Source organism: Capricornis sumatraensis, chromosome 19, assembly GCF_032405125.1.
Source record: "Capricornis sumatraensis isolate serow.1 chromosome 19, serow.2, whole genome shotgun sequence".
Lineage (NCBI taxonomy): Eukaryota > Metazoa > Chordata > Mammalia > Artiodactyla > Bovidae > Capricornis > Capricornis sumatraensis.
Window position 1 is genome coordinate 42,053,533 of NC_091087.1, and position 10,711 is coordinate 42,064,243.

The 10,711-nt window shown below is 51.7% G+C and overlaps 1 protein-coding gene and 1 pseudogene across 5 annotated transcripts; both read right to left on the reverse strand.

Annotated features, from left to right (window-relative positions):
* Positions 1-535: 535 nt before the first annotated feature.
* On the reverse strand, positions 536-5,397 carry LOC138095070 (granzyme H-like). Of its 5 annotated transcripts, none has more exons than XM_068991025.1 (5): positions 5,236-5,397; positions 4,054-4,214; positions 3,393-3,528; positions 2,933-3,190; positions 536-620 (listed from the first exon to the last, which is right to left on the reverse strand). In XM_068991025.1, the coding sequence occupies exons 1-5, from the start codon at positions 5,287-5,289 to the stop codon at positions 609-611; spliced, it is 621 nt and encodes a 206-aa protein (XP_068847126.1). In that variant the 5' UTR covers positions 5,290-5,397; the 3' UTR covers positions 536-608. The 5 variants fall into 5 exon arrangements, with proteins under 5 accessions (XP_068847126.1, XP_068847125.1, XP_068847127.1 ...); XM_068991024.1 differs by lacking the exon at positions 536-620 and adding an exon at positions 2,338-2,550 and having other exon boundaries at positions 4,054-4,196; XM_068991026.1 differs by lacking the exon at positions 536-620 and adding an exon at positions 2,338-2,550 and having other exon boundaries at positions 3,125-3,190.
* Positions 5,398-7,691: 2,294 nt separating this feature from the next.
* Positions 7,692-9,657, reverse strand: LOC138094990 (mast cell protease 3-like; annotated as a pseudogene).
* Between the last annotated feature and the right edge of the window lie 1,054 nt (positions 9,658-10,711).

Below are 10,711 nucleotides of genomic sequence, written 5' to 3' on the forward strand. Positions count from 1 at the left end.
CGTAAGGTAATAGTTTTTCTTCCTAATATATCTCATACTATGTTAAATGATTCCGTCAGGTGTAAGGGGGAAGACTAACTCATCAGGCACTGTCTCTTGAGGGCACACATCCTTGCCTGGGGTGGTGGATGTCCTTGACCACTCTGCCTAACTCCCTGGGCTTCTGTGGAGCTCTTCAGGACTGGCTTTCTGGGCTCTCTACATTCCTTTTGTGTGAAGATATCTCCTAAGAGTGTCATCATCTACTGGGGGACCCAAAGTTGTCCCCTGGCTGATGCACACCTTACCCCTTTCTTGTTCACCTTCATGCATACGTTCAGCTCTTTGCTCACCTGTGCCCTTGCTGGTACTGTGAGCTCCAGGATTAGATGTGGCAGATGGATGTAGGGATGGTCTTGTGTGAAAAATAAGTGTTCATTTGCTTTTCACCTTAGTTTTCAATATGCTGGATTTTACTTTTCATATTCATGTGATTTATTATTCTTTTTAGTGAAGTTCTTTCTGTTTCTTTTTGTTGTTGTGAAGTTTCTTCTCTTCTCAATGTTGATCTCACTCGATTCACTGTTTGCCCAGTTACCATGAATTTGATGTGTTCTATCATCCTCAATTCACTGGTGGTGCTGTTTAAAGGATTCAAGACATCTGGGTCACAATGAACTGTCTTACCAATTAAATGTGGCATCTCGTCGATTTGCAAACTGAGGTTCATGCTTCCACATGTAAGATAACAAAAGAGGCTATTCCAGGAGTCTTTTCCCTCCCTCCGCTCCAGACATGGATTCCATGGAGCACAGACTGGAAACCCCAGGACCTGTGGGTCTCCAAGCCTCTTCCAATTTCACATTGCCCTTCTGGAATCAAACAAGATTATGCATGTGAAACTCTAAAGCACAATCCAGCTAAAATACAGAGAAAGTAATTATTTTCAAGACAAGATTTCTTCCAGATTCCAAATACAGGTCTATCTGTGCCAAACTGAACTTCCTTGTGGAAGGAGAGGAACCACGGAAATTTAAAGGAAATTTCTCACCACTAAAAGTTTCCTGATGGCAGAGACAGAGCTTGTTATGTTCTGGCACAAAGAGAAATATCAATATTTGATCTACTGATGGATGGCAGTATCATACTTTCCCACCAGCAGCCCTGGATCCCTGTGGCTCACAAAGCTGCCATAACCCGGTTGCCAGCAGGGGGAGTCAGAGGCCCAATGCCAGGCCAGGCTGAAAGGGCTGAGGCGCCTCAGTACCTCTACAGGCCTTGGTGGTGGTTGAGCCCCTGGGGGATTTTGGGCTGGACCCAGGGCCTGAGGTGGCCCTTCCCAGGTGGGAGGTGGGTCCTGGCTCCTCTGATAAGCAGAAGGTAGTGGATGGGAGGTTAGGTATGGCAGGGACAGTGGCTCAAAACCAGGTGAGCTGGAAGGGAAAGGAGCTGGTGGCTAGGGCACTCAGGTGGAAAACAGGGGCTGGTGTGGGACGGTACACAGGGAGCAAGGTTGACTGAGTCCCGTGTTGGGCCTGGGACAGGGTGTGGAGATGGGACCTGAGTGAGGCTGAAGACCATCATGGGAACATCTCAGCTTCCTAAGCTCTAGACAATTCCAGTATGGGAGCAGCCTGCCCTCATAGGAGAGAGAGAGGCTCAGGAAACAGGAATCTGAGTGCCCATGGCATGGCCCCCTGACCTGCTCGGTCCCTGGAATTATTCTCCTTCCTCTGACCTGTTCTTTGCTAAATTGTTGAGGGGTTGGTGACAGTGTTTGGCTTAGAGAGGTAAGAAATTTCTAACATGAAGAGAGAACCATTCTGGGGAGAATTGCCCTTTAGATTCATCCCTGGCGGAAGGCTAAGCACCAAAGAGATTTTCTTCCTTTGGCTAAGCACCAGATCATTTTCTCAATGATTTCTCATTGAGGAATCAATGAGATTCTATACAGATGGCATGGGATTTAGGGAGGAGTGAGGCCTAGGGTGGCTTAGTGGTAAAGAATTTGCCTGCCAAGCAGGAGATGCAAGAGACGCGGATTCGATCCCTGGGTTGGGAAGATCCCCTGGAGAAGGAAATGGCAACCCACTCCAGTGTTTGTGCCTGGAAAATCCCATGGACAGAGGAGCCTGGCAGGCCACAGTCCATGGGGTCGCAAAGAATGGGACACGACTTAGCGACTTAGCAGCAGCAGAGGGCTAGGGAGGAAGGAGGAAGTAAAACCCAGAACTGACAGCAGAGGGCGCCCTGGAGCAGCGTGGTTATGTATTGAGGTGGTTCCACGAATAAATAGGAATTCAGTCACCATTGCTTTAGAGATCCCATTTATTGTGGCCCTGTGATCCCACTGCCAATCCCTATGGGATTCTTGTTGCTGCCCCAGGACAGTGGTCAGTGCAGAGAAAGGTCAGTCTCAAGCTGCTGTTAGAGCTGCTTCATTGTTCTCTTTATCCAGGGCAGGAAGTGTGAGACCTGGGTGAAGATTCCTGGAGGTTTCCCATTCGCCTTTCCATAGGAGAAAATACCATGGACCACTTTTTTACACACGAGGGGTCCACCGGAGTCACCCTGTGGGCAGAGAGATAAGGGCTGAGCAGGCCTCCTTGCTCTGTCTTCCCTGCCGCCCAGGCTGGGTGGTCTCAGCCAGGGGCTGTGGGGAAAACCCAGGCCCAGGGAGGCCTGGTCATGTCCTGGTCCTGGGGCTCCAGCCTGACTCTGACTGTTCTTAGCAGCTGGACTCACGTCTACCTTTCTGTGAAATTTTCCCCTGGAAACTCTGGTGATAAGAAAGCTGTGGGATAACTGATGCTTCCTGACCCACTCAAGAAAAAAAAGGCAAAACATTGGATTCAAGGAGCAGGCTGCCAAAGCTCTCAGCTGAGGATGAAGATACGGCCTCAGCCCTACCCATACCTCCCGGGTCTGTGTGCTTAGATGCAGGAAAACTGACCTTGAAGCCGGTCTTCACCTTCCTCGGGTCCCCGACACAAATCTGGGTGGCCCGGCTGTAAGGACTGCGGTCGAGGGATTCGCACACGCGATCCTCCTGCACCGTCAGCTCTGCCTCCTGCAGGGTGGTGGCTGGAGTGCCCGGGGCCACCTGCCCCCAGCCGGCCAGACTGCACACCTGTCCTGGCTTCACCCGGGCCTTGGCCTTGGGCAGACTAAGGGGCTTCACAGCTGACGTCTGCTTGGCCTTTCTTTCCAGCTGATGGGAAGAGACAACAGTCTGGCTCAGCCGGTGGTCCTCTGGCCTGGATGCCATGATGAGGCTGCATGGACCCCACCTCTCACTTCTCCCCCTGAGACTGGTCAGGCGGCCAGGATGGGAAGGAAGAAAGAGGCAGGAGATCCTGGGAGATCTATGATCTGATCCCAGGAGGGCAGGGCCAGTGGGGAGTTTTCCTTGCCTGCAGTAACATGATGTCGTTGGAGAAGTTCTCAGGATTATAGTCTGGGTGGCGGATGGCCCTCCTCACCCCGAAGGCCTGCTGGGTCTTCTCCTGTTGTTTAATGTTGTGGGCCCCCAGGGTGACGTTGATTGAGCTGCATGGAGAGCAGAGCAGAGGTGTGGGGATCATGGGGTCACCGGAGATACAGCCCAGGAGCTGTGACAGGCAGCTGACTCCAGGGCAGGGCAGCAGCTGAGGGGGAATTGAGGTGACAGACGGTCCTGGGCTGAGTGATGGCCCTGTGCTTCTCGGGGACATGAGGGCAGGGCTCCCGGGATCTTTCTCAGCGATATTGTGAAGTGACTCTGAGTCTGGGTTTTGGCTCTCACTGCACACTCTCATCCTTCTCTGATGCTTTATTTGGCCGTTGTGGATTGACCCTTCTCAACCCTGCCTCTTGTTCTCACCTCCGACCCACTGACCTCAAAACTTTACTTGTCCTGTTTCTCAGCTTTTCATCACCCTAGTCCTGCTCGTAAGATGCTTATTTGATGAGCTCTTGTGGTCCTGATTTCCAGGATCCTGGGGTGAGGGAGGAGTACCCCTGGGCTCAGCTCCTGGGGAGAGGACGGGTCCCTGTCCAGGCCTCAGGTAGGGTAGGCTGGCTACTGCCCCTCACCTTCCTCTGCAGTGAGCAGCCGTCAGAACAAAGTCCTTTTGTATGAGAACACCGCCACACCTCTTCCAACCGTTCTCACCCAGATACTGAACAAAAGCCATGTAGGGGCGGGAGTGGGGCTTGGCCTCATGGCCCCCAATGATCTCCTCTGAAAGAAAAGGCTGAAAGATGGGGAGATAGGAGAGGCTATGGTTAGAAGGGAGATTCGGGAAGGGTGCAGTCAAGGTGGGTCGACAGTGCTCAACAGACACTAGGGGAGAGTCCTCCGGGTTCTCACTGCAGTGGGATAACATTTTCTGTACCCCAAACCTCAGTATTATTCTCCACGTCCTGATTCACACACATATATGGAGGGGCCCGAGACTGCCTTCCAGAGGGTGGAGCCCAGAAGATCATGGATGGGACCCCTGATGAGCCCTCATTCTCATGGAGTCTCCTGGACCCCTCTGAGCCTATGCTAATGTCTGGATGGTACCGTTTTCTAATAATCCACCTATGGGTTTATGGAGTTGGATTTTCTAAAATCCTCATGTCCTAGGGCATAATGCATTCCAGGATCTCAGTAAATATCTGTTGACTGGACACGTGAATGGCTTCCAATTAGCTTTTGGCTGGGACTTGGTGGGGATAGTACTGGTGGGATTTAAGACCAAAGGGATAGGGGAGGACACTGCCCAAGACAGTGGGGGGCAGATAATGAACAGCTTGGGGCCTGGGGAAGAGTAATGACACCCAGAGAGCTTTGGGTGCTGCCATCTAGCCATTTCTGACCAGTCACACCCTGGGCTCCTCTCCTGGGCAGGAGTGAAGGGTGGGGAAACTGACAAGTTTCTCTGGTTCTTAAGCTGGGTCCACTGATACCTCCCGCGCCATGGATAGTTGTCTGAGGTGCCCTTTCCTTGCTGGATGGAAGAAGTTTCTTACTTGTGTGTTGTAGCTTCACATCCTCCACCAAATGCACAGCCCGCTTTCCCGGTGCTGAGAGAGGCTAAGAGCTACAGAAGCTTTCGGTGAAGGCTTGCTTCCTACCATCCATCCTGGCTGAATGTCTATGCAGCATTGAACTTGTAGTCTCAGTTGGGATGGATGCTAGTTCAAGAATTTGGAGCTGAGCAGAAGGCCCAGGACTGCAGAGGTTTAGTGAGATGGGCTACCCTGTCAGGAATGGGGACGGTCACTCACGTGTCCCAGCCCGGGAGGCAGAAGAAAGGCCATCAGGAGCAGGGGTAGCTGCATCTTCCAGAAGATTTGCCCAGGTCAGAGCTGCTGGGGTTTCTTCCTTCCAGACACAAAGCACAGGGGAAGGAAGCAGGGGAGGCTCAGTGCCCCCACAGACCCCCCAGAGCTGCAGAGCTGTGCTTCCCCCAGCCGGGTGTGAGCATGCCACGTGGGCCCGTGTTCTCTGCTGTGGGATAGGTGAGAACGACACTGTCACCACACTTGCACTCCCACTGCAGAGTCACAGAGCAAGAAGAACAACAACAAATTGGAGGCTGTGTTGCAGCCAGGGGAGGAGCTGTGTCCCCAGAGGCCCTCAGTGACTCAATCACGAGGGTCTGCATTTCTCCCCTCTCGGGTCTTCTTTGATCCTGGGGAAAGCATGAAAAACTACCCAATAGGTGCGGGTCAGGGATACAGCGACATGGCTCCTGTACTTGGGAAGCTCAGGGGCTGGAGGAGACCTAGAATCTGCAAGCAGAGGACACGTGCATGAGGACTACGGTGCGGGGCTCTGCTTGGGGCCCAGGGTGAGGGAGAGACCGCACTTGCTCGAGGAGCAGCGAGACCTGGACTCACCCAGTGGCCCAAACAGCAGCCCCACTTCCTGTCTTGCAGGGTTCCAGCCTCACATTTTTGGAGAATTTAGAATTTCTTGTTTAAATATAAATATTCTGTAACAAAGGAGACTTTCTTGTCTGGAAATTTTGAATGAAAGTCCTAGACTTGATATTCATTGAAACAACAAACCATCACTGGGTCCTTCGGCAATGAGGGACAGGACTGGGTTGTGCTGAGGTATCCAGAGCCCCTCAAGCTCACCTGGGGGCTGTCCCACCCGAATCAGGGTGTTTGTGAGTCAGGAGGGGTGTCCTCTCCAGCAATGCTGGTGACTGGCGAGTGGGAAAGGGGAAACAGATGCCCGTCATCTAATCCTTACTCCCCACTAAGTATTCTCTGTCCAGAGTCCAGAGAGCCACGTCTCAGATGTCTCTGGGTCTGGCCATCCTAAACATGTGCAGATGACCCAACACTCTCACCAGTATGAGGACAGAAGAAAGAGGAATGGAAAGGACGGCATGAGGAGCTCTAAACAACCCAACCCCAAGGGAGTTGAAGCAAGAGCATCTTATGAATAAATAGAAAAATAGTGGAAGGAAATATGCTTCAGCATTACTGATGGTGATCTGGGGGTGGAGGGACTGCACTTCGTTTACTTTTCTTATCCATATGTGCTGTAATTAGTTGTCTTTCTGTGATGAATGGGCAGAGGAGCCTGGAGGGGGACAGTCCATAGGGTCACAAAGAATCTGACACGATTGCAGTAACTTTGCACACTTGCACGCACCATGTTGAGTATGTTCCATTTATGAGGAATATATTTTGATGAATATGTATTACTTTCTACCAGAACACGTTCTTCAATAGTTGAAGCTCACTCTCCATTCAAATGTTCAGCAAACCACTTCTCTTAAGCCCTCTCTAAACTGCATGTCTTAAAATTGAGGTTGCTCTTCTGAACCTTGCATCAAAACTTCAGCAATTGAAAAAAAAAATGCAGGAAGAAATGTACCCAATAACTATAGGCTATAGATACTCTCTGAAACTTTAGGATACCTTGAAACCAATGATTTTCTTTAGAGTGAGTTTCCTTTGGAGATAAATATATTCATACATAAACACACGTGGGAATGATGAAGGTGGGGAGCGGCTGGCTCAGCCCAAGGTGGAAGAGCTCCCTCACGGTCCCTTGGGGCTGAAGGAGGATATGCCCTCAGGACACCAGAGGCTGCACAGGGCCCTGGGCCCAGGACTCCAAGACAGGGCTGTGACAGGCACTCAAGCTGGGCCTAGGAATACTGAAGGCCTCCTGAAGCTTTCTCAGGCTTCTGACCTCTGCCTGCTCTGATGCAGGGAGGGAATACTCATGGGGTGAGCTATACCTTTGCAAACCTCCCCCAGTTCTGTGAGGGTGGACAAGTGCCCCCCACCTCAACCCTCAGCCTCATGAGGCCCTCCTTCCAAATCTGGATTCTCTTTTTTCCCCCCAAGGCGCTGGGATGGGGGGGAGGGGAGTAGGTGTGGACGAGGAAGAAGGCGCATGGATGAGACACAAGGGTTGTCAAGAAGGGGGTTGTGTATTCCTGAGAGGGGTCTCCCTTCTCTGATGGAGCTCATGGGCAGCCTGGAGCGGGAGCTGGCACTGGGGACGTGTGACTGGAGGGAGCTGGCTGTCAGTGCAGCAGTGAACAGATGTTTCCCTGACATAGCAGGTACCTAACGAATATGTGAATAAAGGAGGAATCAGTGATTTCTGCTCAAGAGATGAAAGTTTATTAAGTTCCAGACAGCCCTCCTCCACCCACTTTGACCAAGGCTTCCAATCCCAGGGAAGATGGAGGGGTCCATCCTGGGCCACCTCAGTCTGATCCCTGCCATTTGTCCTCTGTCATTGTTGTCTGGATCCAGGATAGAAAGCTGGAGATTCTGGTGTAGACATGTGGAGTCGTACCATCCTTTTTTCCAAAGGACACAATGCCCTGGGCCACACCATTACACACGAGCGGGCCCCTGGAGTCACCCTGTGGGCAGAGAGGGCAAGGGCTGGGCTCACCTTCTTCAGGTCTGGTCTCCCTGCCACCCTGGGATGGGTGGTCCCTGTTAGGGGCCCTGGCTGATAAAAGGGTTTTGTTGGTCCTGAGGTTTCAATCTGGCCCTGACAATCCGCCTCCTCCCACAGGAAACTTCTGCCCATATGTAACTTTGAGGCAATATCCATCCCCCAGGGACCTCAGAAAGACACCAGATCGGAGAACAGGCTGGGGACACAGGAAAGAGCTTGCTCCCTTTGCCCCAATCCAGAGACCAAGGCTTTGCATGGATGACACTGGGGAGCTCACCTTAAAGGAACTCTTGCTCTCTCTCGGGTCCCCTGCACATATCTGGGTGGTGGTTCTGTAATATGGGTGGCGAGAGGTTCATTTCTCTGCCCTTTGGACTTCAACCTCTACCTCTTGTAGTTTATCTGGGCGGGACATATCCACACCAAGATGACCCCAGCCAACTACACTGCATAGCATCCCTGGATTCACCGTATCCCAGTGCCTGGGCAGACTGATGGGGCTCACAGCAGTGGTCACATTCGCCTTCCTCATCAGCTGAAAGCAGAAGAAAGACATTGTTACCTACTGATGGCCCACAGAGACTGCAGGACAGTCGAGGGGTTGCCTTCTTCACAGCCCTGGGACAGAAGGCAACCCCACGACTGTCCTGCAGTCTCCAGACCTGCAGGGTCTGGAATGAGGTCATGGAGGATGCAGAACCCCAGGAAGGAAGTGTCCCAGAGTCAGTGCAGCCACGTGTCCCACCTGCAGTAACATGATGTCATTGGCCCCAGTCTCATCATCATACTCAGGGTGGGGGATGGCTCTTCTCACTTGGATGACCTGCTGGGTCCTCTCTCGGTCCATGATGTTATGTGCCCCTAGGGTGACGTTTATTGACCTGCAAAGACTGCAGAGAGGGAAAGGGAGTCACAGGAGACACAGGCCAGGAACCTGAAGGAATGCTTGGGATAGGGCAGGACTTAGGGAGGGGAGAATTCTAGGGGGTGGGCCTTGGAGCTGAGCATCTCTGTGCTGTCTGCTTCCATGCAGCCTGGGCAGGGTAGTAGTTCCTGGAGTCCACGGAAGGTGTTCAATCCTGCACAAGTTTGACTGTGTCTAGGAAAATGTGAATTTTTCACATGTGCACTCTGGTCTCCAGGGTGCAACATTGGCTTCCTTCCATATTATGTTAGATCAGACCCTCTCTCCATGCATCAGTGGCATTGACCTGTCCCTCTCTGGCCAAATCTCACCTGTCCTCCGAAGAACTTCTTACCTTCCCTGGTGGCCTAGGTCTGCAGCCCCTGAGAAGATTGTTCCCTGGCAGGAGTCAACAGAGGGATGGGGACCTGGGTACTGCTCCTCACCTTCCCTGGCAGCAAGCTGCGGTTAGTACAAAGTCCTCACACATGAGGAAATCCCCACAGATCAAAGTTTTATCTGCAGTCTGTATTTGAAGATACGCCATGTAGGGACTGGAGTGAGGCTTGGCCTCATGGCCCCCGATAATCTTCGCTGAAAGAAAGACACCAGCCTACCCACTGTGCTCATGCAGCCAAGGGTAGAGAGGGGAGATGGGTCCATATTTGCTTGTCTTTGACCTGAGTTAGAAGAGTTCCTGAAGATGGGCCAGAACGAGGCTGTGTATGAGTGTAGCATCTGAGCAGGTCTGTGTATGTCGGGAGAGACTGGGCCTCTGAGGGTGGGACCATTACTCACCTGCCTCCCCAGTGGGGGACAGAAGAAGGGCCAGCAGGAGCAGGACCAGGAGCAGGACCATCTCTGCAGGAAAGCTGCCCAGATCTGAGCAGCTGCTACTTCCGTCTTTTAACCAGTGTCTCCTCCCATGTTGTGGCTTTTATCCCTTGAGATTTCTCTGAAGCCTCACACTTCTGTCTGATCAGGTCCTGGGGTCTGAGTGGAGAGTGTACTTAGTGATCACCGCAGAAGCACCCATAAGCTCTTGGCTTAGTGCCATCACTCAGCAGAAAGCAAGAAAATCACTACAAGTAGAAGTAGTGAGACGCTGCATCAACAAATACCAGATCTTTGAGCCCCATCATTCTGGGTCCCACGATGAGAGATTCATGACATAGAATGGCTTCATTTCTGTGGTTCTCTTTGATCACCAGGGTGATTGTGTATTGAGGCCTCTTTGTATGAGAAATTTGGAGACAAGATCTCTCACTTCTGGTGGAGGAGACAAAACCCCCAGGGTCAAACAGGATGGTGAGAACCATGGTGTGATAAAAGAAGTGAGTGTTTTTTTTTCAAAACAGCAACATTGTTTTACCCATGAATCTGCATTTTGGTCAGGATACAGTGTGGATAGCACTTCTCTGCTCCTCTTGGTTTCAAGGAGGTTTGAAGCCTGAATTACTTGATGTCTCGCTCACACATGCCCAGTGGATGGTGCTGGCTGTTCACTGGGCATGTTGGTTTCTCTCCATCAGGCACCTCAAGTCACCTCTGTCTCTGGGATTGTCAGTCTCCCTCACACATGACATGTTGTTGGCTTTCTCCCGAATAAGCATCTGCTAAGAAACAAGCCAGGCACAAGCTGGGCTCTTCTAATTACCTCACTTTTGATGTCCTATGGCATCTATTCTACCATGTCCCTCTGTCTGAGGCAATCAAGAGCTCCCAGCAGATTAAACAGGAAGGGCCCGAGATTTCATCTCCCAGCAGGAGTGTTGCAGTCAAGGAAGAAGAGCCTGTGGGATGGGAGTTCCCCGTGAAGTGAGAATGGGTGCCAGGGAGGCTAAGCAGAATTCCCCCACCACTACCCACAGAATGGCATTCTGATGTCCCAGTACAATTTGCTAACCAAATTG

What these genes read in the sequence shown, in the direction of transcription:
- LOC138095070 (XM_068991023.1), bottom strand. Translation starts at nt 5,289, where the DNA reads ATGCAGCTACCCCTGCTCCTGATGGCCTTTCTTCTGCCTCCCGGGCTG. An exon ending in TGCCTCCCGGGCTGGGACAC is followed by an intron (nt 4,215 to 5,235) that starts GTGAGTGACCGT and finishes CCCATCTTTCAG; the next exon opens with CCTTTTCTTTCAGAGGAGAT. An exon ending in ACGACATCATGTTACTGCAG is followed by an intron (nt 3,191 to 3,392) that starts GCAAGGAAAACT and finishes TCTTCCCATCAG; the next exon opens with CTGGAAAGAAAGGCCAAGCA.